Here is a 12,251-nt window from a genome sequence, read left to right as displayed (position 1 = left end):
GTAGGCTACAAATAGCCTACGGAACCGAAGTTCAGGTTAGAAAGAGGATTGGACTTAGACACCAGAGAGTCTGTGGGAGTTGAGCAAACAGAAAGAAACACAATGAACACTCCAACCTGAGTGGAGTACTTGTCCTTGTATCAGACTCAGTACACTTCAGTGCTGTTATAGTGTGAGGACACATCAAGGATCTACTATACTTTCATAATGATGTGCTGTTACTAGGGCTGTTTAGGTGTCTATAATACCGCCACACCGGCGGTCACGAGTCATGACTGCAGTCAAATTCCACTTGACCGTTTAGTCATGGTAATTCGGATTGTCCAAGCTCTGATGCTGCTGATGGTCATTAGTAGCCTACCAAACATGCTAACTGCCTGGTACTCAGCACTCTATTGTCCCTCTAATCACTCTGACATGAAAATGAACCGTGGGAAGAGTGTCCTCCATTCGCTATTTAAATGCATACAGTAAATTACTTTTTTTTCTGCCCCTGTTTTCGAGACCCGGTGCATGATAATCGTCTATTCTAAATCAAAACAAATTTCACATATACTAAATAATATATGTCAAGACAAGATAAATCAAAAAGTCTAATTGGTGGCAATATTAGCTGAAAACTTGTGAATTATATATGATCAATTGTGAGTGATGCCCAGCTTAAGGCAAGAAACAGCCATGCATTTGCAACTTTTTAAAATCATTGTCGCACACCTCATGTAGCCTAGCCCTTAGGCCTATAAGGTTTGTATCACAACTAAATTGGCCAAATTTATGCTCACTTTTGAGAATGGTGTTTTCCTGCTAATGGAACAAATGCGCATATAGCCTACTGCCGTGTTCGCATTTCTGCGCTAATAATGTGAAGAAATAGTTTCTCAACATTTTAAGCTAAACGTTCTCATCTGTTGCGTAAACCTCATTGCTTAAAACTGTTTAAAAAAAAATCCTAGTCGTTGTATTAATTTGGGATCCATCGCATCCCACAACTGTCCCAGGCTATGTTTGGATATTTATTTCTAGCACCGAATAGAATATGTGAACTTTTGTACTATGGGGGATAGTAGATTGACATAGGCTACTGCTTTTGCTGTTTGTTAAACCTACTCATCTTGTTGGCTGACGAGAAGTAAAGGACAGTTCTTCCAATATCTTTAATATGCGTCTCAGATTTGGATAAGGATGCGCGCAGTTGGGATGTGTGTGCTTTGGGGACCTTTAACAGAATGTTACTGGCAGAACAGGCAGAACAGAACATGTGGAGGATGAGGGCTGCAGTAGATACCTCAGACAGGGAGGAGCGAGGCCTAAGGTTTTATAAATAAGCAACAACCAGTGGGTCTTGTGACGGGTATACAGAGATGACCAGTTTATAGAAGAGTATAGAGCGCAGTGATGTGTCCTATAAGGAGCATTGGTGGCAAATCTGATGGCCGAATGATAAAGAACATCTAGCTGCTAGAGAGCACCCTTACCTGCCGATCTATAAATTACTTCTCCATAATCTAGCATGGGTTGGATCGGCATCTGAATCGGGGGGTGTTTGGCAGCTGGGGTGAAAGAGTAGCGATTGCGATAGAGGAAATCAAGTCTAGCTTTAACCTTAGCCTGCAGCTTTGATATGTGCTGAGAGAAGGAAAGTGTACTGTCAAGCTCTAAACCCTCAGAGGTAGTAATCACACCTGTGGAGTACACGTGTGTGGTAAATTTAGTTGATTGGACATGATTTGGAAAGGCACACGCCTGTCTATATAAGGTCCCACGGTTGACAGTGCATGTTAGAGCAAAAACCAAGCCATGAAGTTGAAGGAATTGTCCTTAGAGCTCTGAGACAGGATCGTGTCTGGGGAAGGGTATCAACAAATGTATGCAGCTTTGAAGGTCCCCAAGAACACAGTGGCCTCCATCATTCTTAAATAGAAGACGTTTGGAACCACCAAGACTCTTCCTAGAGTTGGCCACCTGGCCAAACTGAGCAGTCGGTGGTCACTCTGACAGAGCTCCGGAGTTCCTCTGTGGAGATGGGAAAACATTCCAGAAGTACAACCATCTCTACAGCACTCCACCAATCAGGCCTCTATGGTAGAGTGGCCAGACGGCAGCAACTACTCAGTAAAAGGAGTAAACTAGGAATAAAAGCTATTAACTATTTAGCAGTCTTATGGCTTGTGGGTAGAAGCTGTAAAGGGTCCTGTTGGTTCCAGACCTGGTGCATCGGTACAACTTGCCATGCGGTAGCAGAGAGAACAGTCTTAGTGGCAGGAGTATTAGACCATTTATAGGGCCTTCCTCTTATACCGCCTGGTCTAGAGGTCCTGGATGGCAGGGAGCTCGGCCCCAGCGATGTACTGGGCCGTACGCACTACCACCTGTAGCACCTTGCACTCGGATGCCAAGCAGTTGCCATACCAAGCCGTGGTGCAGCCAGTCAAGATGCTGTCAGTGGTGTAGCTATAAAACTTTGAGGATCTGACGACCCATGCCAAGTCTTTTAAGCCACCTGAGGGGAAAGAGGCATTGACGCGCCCTATTCATGACTGTGTTGGTGTGTTTAGACCATGTAGTTCGTTAGTGATGTGGACACCGAGGAACTTGAAGCACTATGGGGGGTGTGCTCAGCCCTCTGTTTCCTGTAGTCCACAATCAGCTCTTTTGTCTTGCTGATTGTTGTCCTGGCATAGAGTATGTGAGCGGAGTTAAGAGGTTGCACCCATCTATTTTTGACTACCTAGACCTGCCATTTGGTTTTGAAGTATTGAAACCAAACCATATGATTTGAATGATGAGTATTTTGTTAAGCAACATGGAAAGGTGACTAAGAGGAGCTCATAATTTCAAATAGGCTACATGTCGTATTAAACAGCATATAAACACTAGGTCAGTAGCCAGACAGGTAGCCTAAAAAAATGAATTATTTAGACTATAATATTAGCCTATTTCAGTTATTTCAAGGCTATAGCCTACAAGAAATTAATTGTGAATCATTTGTTGGTGTGACACACTAGGCTGGTGGTAACATTAAGCACTCAGCATTTAAGCAACATTTTGTTGTATTAAATCATTATAGTCTATAAATTGCGCATATAGGCTATGACTTCGAATTAAATGGGCTCCCGGAGTAGCGCAGCGGTCTAAGGCACCGCATCTCAGTGCTAGAGGCGTCACTACCGACCCTGGTCTGATTTGACCTGGCCTTTTGAATTCACTTTTAGAAACACGAGTTTGGCCAGAGCCTGAAGCTGAGAATACCCTTTCTCCACTCTTGCAGAGCCAATAGGGATGCTTAAAACCCTTCGTGCCACTCTTGCTAGACTGGCCAGGGATGCATAGTTAAAACAAACAAAATCTGGAAGGTAGGCCTAAAGGTTTTTAGGCAGAATAGCCCTATCAAAACAGAAAGCTCCTTGAAAGAGGTCATATGTCAGGTCTGATGGCCCAAAATCAATATGTGTGTGTGTGTGTGGATAATAGAACGAAAATGAACTAATCTTTTAAGAGATCCGATTTTTAATTTATAAATGGTTTGCTACAATGACTCACTTAGCTAGCTACCAACCTCGTTCCTTTCTGTTAGCATATGCATGTAGTACACTATCAAGCTTTCGGGATATGTGTCTTTTCAGATTCCACAATGATTCTTTAGTTGTGGACACTACATTACCGCACTCCCTCTCTTACTCTTGTTCCTCCTCATCTTTGTAAGCACCTTTGTGTTTTATCAGTTTCTCTATGAAAATATTTAGCGAATTCCATGACAGTAGCTAAAGCAATGGGCTTATAGCAGCACCCAAGTAGCCTACAAATGCATGCTGGGCTGGGCATGCCCTGAACTCGCGAAGTGAACGGTACTGGACCAAAATTGTTCCGGGCGAGAAGGTAGACAAGGCAGACGCTCTAGCCTTTGGGGAAACTCGCTCTGCGCTCCAGTCAAATTAGGCACGCTCCTCCTCCCTCCGCTCACATACTCTGTCCTGGCATCACACTGCCAGGTCTTTGATCTCCCTATAGGCGGTCTCAACGTCGTCGGTGATCAGGCCTACCAATGAATATTTATTCATATCACGTGTCGTGAACAGTCATTTGATCAGTCTGTTAATATTTGAACTTTTAAGGAAATGCATATATAGCATTGAAGTACTATTCTTTGTTTACTTTCTAGATGTATAATTAGGCCTAGATATAGCCTATTTATGAGAAAAAGGTGTCCTTAGTCGCCTTGCGTTAACCTATTGTTGACATTACATCTACTTTTACTTTTTAACCTCAAGTGTTTAAAATTGTGTCAAAACAGGTTTGTGGGTCCTTCCTGTGGACTTTGATGTACCGGGCTATATGTGGCACTTTCTTGTTGAAAATGGCAAATGCTGCCTTCTAGGCATTTATGACATTAATGACAGAAGTGATTGTGGAGAATGAAAGTAGAGCTTTCAATCTGTTGACTGTGGCAAGGTTGCCAATGAAGGTCTGCTTTCATCTGGTGCTGTATAGAACAGATGGCTTGTCATGGGAATAGTGGGGGTAGAATAGAATCTCTTCATATTGTTTAAAGTCATATGCTCACAATTGTTGTTTTCATGTCAACAGAATGAAGTATAGGCAACATGCTGCTTTTGTTGAAATTGTTGAGGGACCTATTTGCCTCTTCCCCCCCTCTCCTTTCTTCAGAGGAGCCTCCACAGGAGAATGGGGTTATCCAGACCACCCAGGACCAGCACAGCTCCATCTCTCCGCCATCCTCAACAGTGTCTAGGGCCCCGGACGACGAGCCCTTCTCTACATACTTTGAGGAGAAGGTGCCAATCCCAGAGGATGTCACCCAGGTACTGAGGCCATTACATGGCTTATGACCTCACAGGGATTATTTACACAGAGCCTATGACCCCCAGGTTCTATGACATCACAAGGAATACTATGGTTCTTTCAAGACAATTCAGAACCTCAGAGTTAAAAGTGTGCATATATTGTTTTGCGTAGAGCTTTCTGTTGGTTGATTCTGATACTTTCCAAGTAGGAAACTCGAACATTTGACTTGGAAATATAAAGGTGAGCTCTATTTCCAAGTCGAAAGTTTGAGATGTTTTGAACGCGGCATTAACTCAGAGCCTATGGCATCAAAGGGCTTTCATGACCGCATATGGACTTGAGTCATCGAGCCTATGGAATCACAAGAGTTATTATAACCTCACCAGGTATGACATCACAATGATTATTGAGTCATAGAGCCTATGACATCACAGGGATTATTGTTACCTCTGTCTGACATCATAGAGATTATTATTACCTCAGTCCGTGACATCACAGGGCCTCAGAGCCTATTACATTAAGTTTATGACCTGTATAAAGTGATATACACAAAGTTGCTTTGACTATAGAATAGTTTAGAAATTATGAATCATCCTAACTTCAATGACAGATAATACTTCATGCTAAGATTTATTTTCAGGCGTTAACTGTGCTATTTGTGATTCTCTCGTTCAGATGTTCAGTTTCCGTAAACTCTGGGCCTTTACGGGACCTGGTTTCTTGATGAGCATCGCCTATCTGGACCCAGGGAACATCGAGTCTGATCTACAGTCTGGAGCTAAAGCTGGCTTTAAGGTGAACACAGACACAACATCAGCCACGGGTGACCTTCACTCTCTAGCAGCAGGGGTACTATGCTCAAAAACTATGGCAAAAAATGATTTAATCTGCAAAGTTCTATCTCTGTTTGACAGTGAAGTTGTACTTCATTCCATTCAATTATATAATCAGCATACCCTGTTCCCTCTGGTCTTTTTGCTCTTAGTTATCGCTTTCATTGACTCATTTAATCCCATGCTTCATTACCACTGTACCGTTCTCCTTCTTTCAGCTCCTGTGGGTATTGTTAGGGGCCACCATCATCGGCCTCCTCTTGCAGAGGTTGGCTGCACGCCTGGGGGTTGTCACTGGGATGCACCTAGCAGAGGTCTGCAACCGCCAGTACCCTACTGTGAGTATCCCTCCCTCGCCTTACACACACACTCCAGTTCTTCATACACACTCTGGGATAACACCATATAAAAGGGTTTGGTTTTGTTTAATGTAATTTAATGTGGTTGCTGTGCGTGTTATATCCAGTCTTGTTATTCACACCTCCATCCCCTCCTCACTCCCAGGTTCCTCGTATTATCCTGTGGCTGATGGTGGAGCTGGCCATCATTGGCTCAGACATGCAGGAGGTCATTGGCTGTGCCATTGCCTTCAACCTCCTCTCTGTTGGCAGGTAGCTACGGTACCACCAGCCAGTGCCCAACTAGACTACAATTTACTACACTAAGAATCACATTTTATTTGTCACATGCTTCGTAAATACGTGTAGACGAACAGTGAAATGCTAACTTACGGGACCTTCCCAACAATGTAGAGGCAAACATATAAATAGTAGAAGAAATAGAAAAATAATAACACAAGGAGTTTGCTATATACACAAGGTACCAGTACTGGGTCGATATGCAGGGGTACGAGGTAATTGAGGTAGATATGTATAGGTAGGGATAAAGTGACTAGTCAACGGGATAGATAATCAACAGTAACAGCAGCGTATGTGATGAGTCAAAAGAGATTAGTGCAAAAAGGGTCAATGCCTATATTCTGGGTAGCTATTAGTTAACTTTTGAACTATTTAGCAGTCTTCTAGCTTGGGGGGTAGAAGCTGTTCAGGGTCCTGTTGGTTCCAGACCTGGTGCATCGGTACAACTTGCCATGCGGTAGCAGAGAGAACAGTCTGACTTGGGTGGTAGGAGTATTAGACCATTTTTAGGGCCTTCCTCTGACACCGCTTGGTCTAGAGGTCCTGGATGGCAGGGAGCTCGGCCCCAGTGATATACTGGGCCGTACGCACTACCCTCTGTAGCGTCTTGCGGTCAGATGCCAAACAGTTGCCATACCGAGCGGTGATGCAGCCAGTCAAGATACTCTCAATGGTGCAGCTGTAGAACCTTTTGAGGATTTCAGGGCCCATGCCAAATCCTTTCAGCCTCCTGAGGGGGAAGAAGTGTTATTATGCCCTCTTCACTATTGTGTTGATGTTTGTGGGCCATGATAGTTCCTTAGTGATGTGGACACCAAGAAACTTGATGCTCTCGACCTGCTCACAACAGCCCAGTGGATGGGGGCGTGCTCGGCCCTCCGTTTCCTGTAGTCCACAATCAGCGCCTCTGTCTTGCTGACGTTGAGGGAGAGGTTTTTGTCCTGGCACCACACTGCCAGGTCTCTGACGACCTCCCTGAGGCTGTCTCGTTGTCGGTGATCAGGCCTACCACCGTTGTCATCGGCAAACTTAATGATTGTGTTTGAGTTGTGCGCCATGCAGTCATCGGTGAACAGGGAGTACAGGAGGGGACTAAGCACTCACCCCTAAGGGGCCCCTGTGTTGAGGGTCAGCGTGGCAGATATGTTGTTGCCTACCCTCACCACCTGGGGGCGGCCCATCAAGAAGTCCAGGATCCAGTTGCAGAGGGAGGTGTTTAATCCCAGGGTCATTAGCTTAGTGATGAGCTTGAAGGGCACAATGGTGTTGAATACTGAGTTGTAGTCAATGAACAGCATTCTCACATAGGTATTCATTTTATCCAGGTGTGAAAGGGCAGTGTGGAGTGCAATAGAGATTGTGTTATCTGTTGGAGTGGTATGCGAATTAGAGTGGGTCCAGGGTGTCTGGGATGATGTTGATGTGAGTTATGACCAGCCTTTCAAAGCATTTCATGGCTAGAGATGTGAGTGCTACGGGGCAATAGCCATTTAGACAGGTTACCTTAGTATTCTTGGGCACAGGGACTATGGTGGTCTGCTTGAAACATGTAGGTATTACAGACTGGGTCAGGGAGATGTTGAAAATGTCAGTGAAGACACCAGCTGGTCAGTGCATGCACTGAGTACGCGTCCTGGTGATGCTTCTGGCCCTGTGGCCTTGAGAATGTTAACCTGTTTAAAGGTCTTATTCACATCGGCTACGGAGAGCGTGATCACACAGTCGTCCGTAACAGATGGTGCATGCATAGTTGAGTGTTGCTAGCTTCGAAGTGCGCATAGTTGGTATTTAACTTGTCTGGTAGGCTCGCGTCACTGGACAGCTCGCGTCTGGGTTTCCCTTTGTCAGTGCATTCGGAAAGTATTCAGACCCCTTGACTTTTTCCACAATTTGTTATGTTACAGCCTTATTCTGAAATGGATTAATAAAATCATCAATCTACACACAATACCCCATAATGACAAAGCCAAAACAGGTTTTTAGATATTTTTGCAAATATATAAGAAACAGAAATACCTCAAAATTGAGCTCGGGTACATCCTGTTTCCATTGATCATCCTTGAAATGTTTATTCAATTTGATTGCAGTCCCCCTGTGGTAAATTCAATTGATTGAACATGATTTGGAAAGGCAGACATCTGTCTATATAAGATAGGATTGTGTCGAGGCACAGATCTGGGGAAGGGTACCAAAAAATGTCTGCAGCATTGAAGGTACCCAAGAACACAGTGGCCAACATCATTCTTACATGGAAGAAGTTTGGAACCAACAAGACTCTTCCTAGAGCTGGCCGCCCGGCCAAACTGAGCAATAATGGGGTGGTCAGGGAGGTGACCAAGAACCCGATGGTCACTCTGACAGAGCTCCAGAGTTCCTCTGTGGAGATGGGTGAACCTTCCAGAAGGACGACCATCTCTGCAGCACCACCAGTCAGACCTTTATGGTAGAGTGGTCAGACGGAATTCACTCCTCAGTATAAGGCACATGACACCCCGCATGGAGTTTGCCAAAAGAGACCTAAAGGACTCTGACCATGATTAACAATATTGATGAAACCAATATTGAACTCTTTAGCCTGAATACCAAGCATCACGTTTGGAGGACTAGTCAGGATCGAGGGAAAGGTGAACGGAGTAAAGTACAGAGAGATCTTTGATAAAAAACCTTCTCCAGAGCGCTCAGCACCTCCAACTGGGGTGAAGGTTCACCTTCCAACAGGTCAACAACCCTAAGCACACAGCCAAGACAATGCAGGAGTTGCTTCAGAAGAAGTCTCTGAATGTTCTTGAGTGGCCCAGCCAGAGCCCGGACTTGAACCCAATCGAACATCTCTGGAGAGACCTGAAAATAGCTGTGCAGCTATGTTCACCATCAAACCTGACAGCGCTTGAGAGGATCTGCAGAGACGAATGGGAGAAACTCCCCAAATGTTCCAGGCTTGTAGCGTCATACCCAAGAAGACACAAGGCTGTAATCGCTGCCAAAGGTTCTTCAACAAAGTACTGAGTAAAGGGTCTGAATACTTAAGTAAATGTTATATTTCAGTTTTAGATTTTTTATGCATTTGTTTTTTTTTGCTTTGTATTATGGGGTATTGTGTGTAGATTGATGGGGGGGGGAACGATTTAACCCATTTTAGAATAAGGTTATAACATTTTTTATTTTTTTAAATTTATTTGAACCTTTATTTAACTAGGCAAGTCAGTTAAGAACAAATTCTTATTTACAATGACGGCCTAGGAACAGTGGGTTAACTGCCTGTTCAGGGGCAGAACGACAGATTTGTACCCTGCCGCCCCATAACAAAAAACGTGGAAAAAGTCAAAGGGTCTGAATGCACTGTATAATGAATGCACTGTATAACCTTTGTTCAAAAGTAGTGCACAATATAGGGAATAGGGTGCCTCTGGTCAAAAGTGGAGATGCAGACATGCAGTGACTTTTGGGATGTAGACATAGGCATAAAACGGCCGCTCTAGAGGTCAATTTATTGGGCTCAAACTAACATTGTTGTTTGCCATCTACCAGGATTCCACTTTGGGGAGGTGTCCTCATCACCATCATTGACACCTTTGTGTTCCTCTTTCTAGATAAATATGGTGAGTGTTTCTTTGACGCACACCAAGATGTGTATGTGATTTAATGGTCCTTGGGTACTGGTGTGTTTCAATGTGATTTTTAACTTTTGTTTTTTAGGCCTGAGAAAACTTGAAGCCTTCTTTGGGTTTCTCATCACAATCATGGCTGTAAGCTTTGGGTATGAGGTAAGAACAAGTTTTTCTCTGTATTGATCATTAACACTTTCCAACTTCTCCCGTAGACCTGGCAGCAGGTTTGATAATATATACCGTAGCTTTGATAGAATTGGGTAGGTTTTTGTTTCTGCGTATGTGTATCTGACTGTCTTTTCTTGTATGTGCCTGTAGTATGTGATGGTGCGTCCGGACCAGGGGGAGCTGCTGAAGGGGATGTTTCTGCCGTACTGTGAGGGCTGTGGTCCTGCCCAGATGGAGCAGGCTGTGGGCATCGTAGGAGCCGTCATCATGCCCCACAACATCTACCTGCACTCAGCTCTCGTCAAGGTAGGTCTCTTGCATTATGACATGGTGCAGGGTAGTCAAAGACCTGCTTTGACATAGTATGAACCCTCAGATCCTCCGTTATACAGCTGAACCATTGAGAGCATCTTGACTGGCTGCATCACCGCTTGGTATGGCAACTGTGGCATCCGACCGCAAGTCGCAACAGAGGGTGTGTACGGCCCATAGTGTAAGACTTTCACTGACATCGTACAGGGGAGCTAAATGCCTTTACTGTGACAGTACAGTTTAGTCAAATAAGTAATTGGGACATAGTACAAGGAATCAGACCTTCACTATGACTTAAGACCAAACAAGGGCCAACCGAAATTTGACTTCCGATTTTAACCCAATGCCTCCGAAAGACAGACATACATAGGCTTACATAAGGGTCTTTCTATAAATAATGGGGCCAATGTGTGACATTGGGATCAACATTTGAAATGCTTTGAAACGTAAATAAAAAAGATTTTCATGCAGTTCCACATTTTCATGGCCCATAACTCCAGCTATACAACAACATAGGCCTAGGACTATACATCCTTTAAGCAGGGTTCATACAGACATTGATAAGTAAAATTCAAGGACTTTCATGGCCCTTTTAAAATACTTTAATTGTAATGTTCAAGGACCTCAATGTTATATAGGGCCTAATACAGAACCCCCCCCCCCCTAAAAGTGTCAGAAAAAGTAGACCATTATCACTTTAAGAATAATGCATTTTGTAGGCCTTGCCAATGCATTGATATTCAAATGATTAAATGTGAGAATAATGTGGACATTGCCTGACGAAATAGATTGGATGCATGCATTTATTTTCTGTAGACTATGGCAGGCACACATAAAAAGCGGTAGCATTAATCTCACCATTTTTTATCTCACAGTCGCTGTTTTTATAATGAGAAAGTGACCAAAAACCAGGTTGCTTTTTTTAAACAGAAGGATTTGTATGGAATGCCAAGTTGAAGCCAACATTAGATGTTGTCCTCATAATAACCGCACATGGTTTTACCTCAACAGAGTAGAGTAACACCCTTCAATTGAAGTAGCGGGAAACATACAAAAGTGGCAACATCTCTCTCATTAACTGATCAAAAATGAAATCACAGATAATTATAAGGGTATTAATTATGACTTATAAATTGTCTCCAATAATTACAATGACTTTTCAAGCAACAAATTGAGGCAATGTCAAATTTTTAAGGTTGGCCTATTTGAGTATTTTAATTTCTGAGCTCCAAGTTCAAGTTGTCGTCTTTAAGCCCCTCGTATTGTTTAAATTGCAGGTGTAACATGGAAAACAAAATGTATTTGTCATATTATTTAATTACCAGAACATATTGTGAATAAGCCCACTGAACAAAAATATAAATGCAACATGTAAAGTTTTGGTCCCATGTTTCATGAACTGAAATAAATGATCCCAGAAATGTTCCATATGCACATTATGCATATGCATTTCTACTTTGCCAAAAGTAATCCATCCACCTTACAGGTGTGGCATATCAAGAATCTGATTTAAACAGCATGATCATTGCACAGGTGCACCTTGTGCTGGGGACAATAAAAGGCCATTCTAAAATGTGCAGATGTCTCAGGTTTTGAGGGAGCTTGTAATTGGCATGCTGACTGCAGGAATGGAATGTCCACCAGAGCTGTTGCCAGATCATTTAATGTTAATTTCTCTACCATAAGCCGCCTCCAACGTCATTTTAGAGAATTTGTCGGTACGCCCAACAGGCCTCACACCCGCAGACCACATGTATGGCATCGTTTGGGCGAGCGGTTTACTGATGTCAACACTGTGAACAGAGTGCCCCAAGGTGGTGGTGGGTTTATGGTATGGGCAGGCATAAGCTATGGACAACAAACATAATTGCATTTTATTGATGGCAATT

General features: G+C 43.5%; 1 protein-coding gene across 3 annotated transcripts in view; it reads left to right on the top strand.

Annotated features, from left to right (window-relative positions):
• The window catches only part of LOC109894482 (natural resistance-associated macrophage protein 2), a 42,176-nt gene that overhangs the window by 16,939 nt on the left and 12,986 nt on the right, over positions 1-12,251 (top strand). For all 3 annotated transcript variants that reach the window (XM_020488006.2, XM_020488015.2, XM_020488030.2), the window contains exons 3-9: positions 4,666-4,820; positions 5,479-5,598; positions 5,855-5,974; positions 6,141-6,247; positions 9,803-9,873; positions 9,971-10,038; positions 10,201-10,356. In XM_020488006.2, coding sequence (XP_020343595.2) covers positions 4,666-4,820; positions 5,479-5,598; positions 5,855-5,974; positions 6,141-6,247; positions 9,803-9,873; positions 9,971-10,038; positions 10,201-10,356 — 797 coding nt within the window. The remainder of the gene's footprint in view (positions 1-4,665; positions 4,821-5,478; positions 5,599-5,854; positions 5,975-6,140; positions 6,248-9,802; positions 9,874-9,970; positions 10,039-10,200; positions 10,357-12,251) is intronic.

This window comes from Oncorhynchus kisutch, linkage group LG1 (assembly GCF_002021735.2).
Source record: "Oncorhynchus kisutch isolate 150728-3 linkage group LG1, Okis_V2, whole genome shotgun sequence".
NCBI classification, from domain to species: domain Eukaryota; kingdom Metazoa; phylum Chordata; class Actinopteri; order Salmoniformes; family Salmonidae; genus Oncorhynchus; species Oncorhynchus kisutch.
This window is presented reverse-complemented; position numbering and strand designations above follow the sequence as displayed.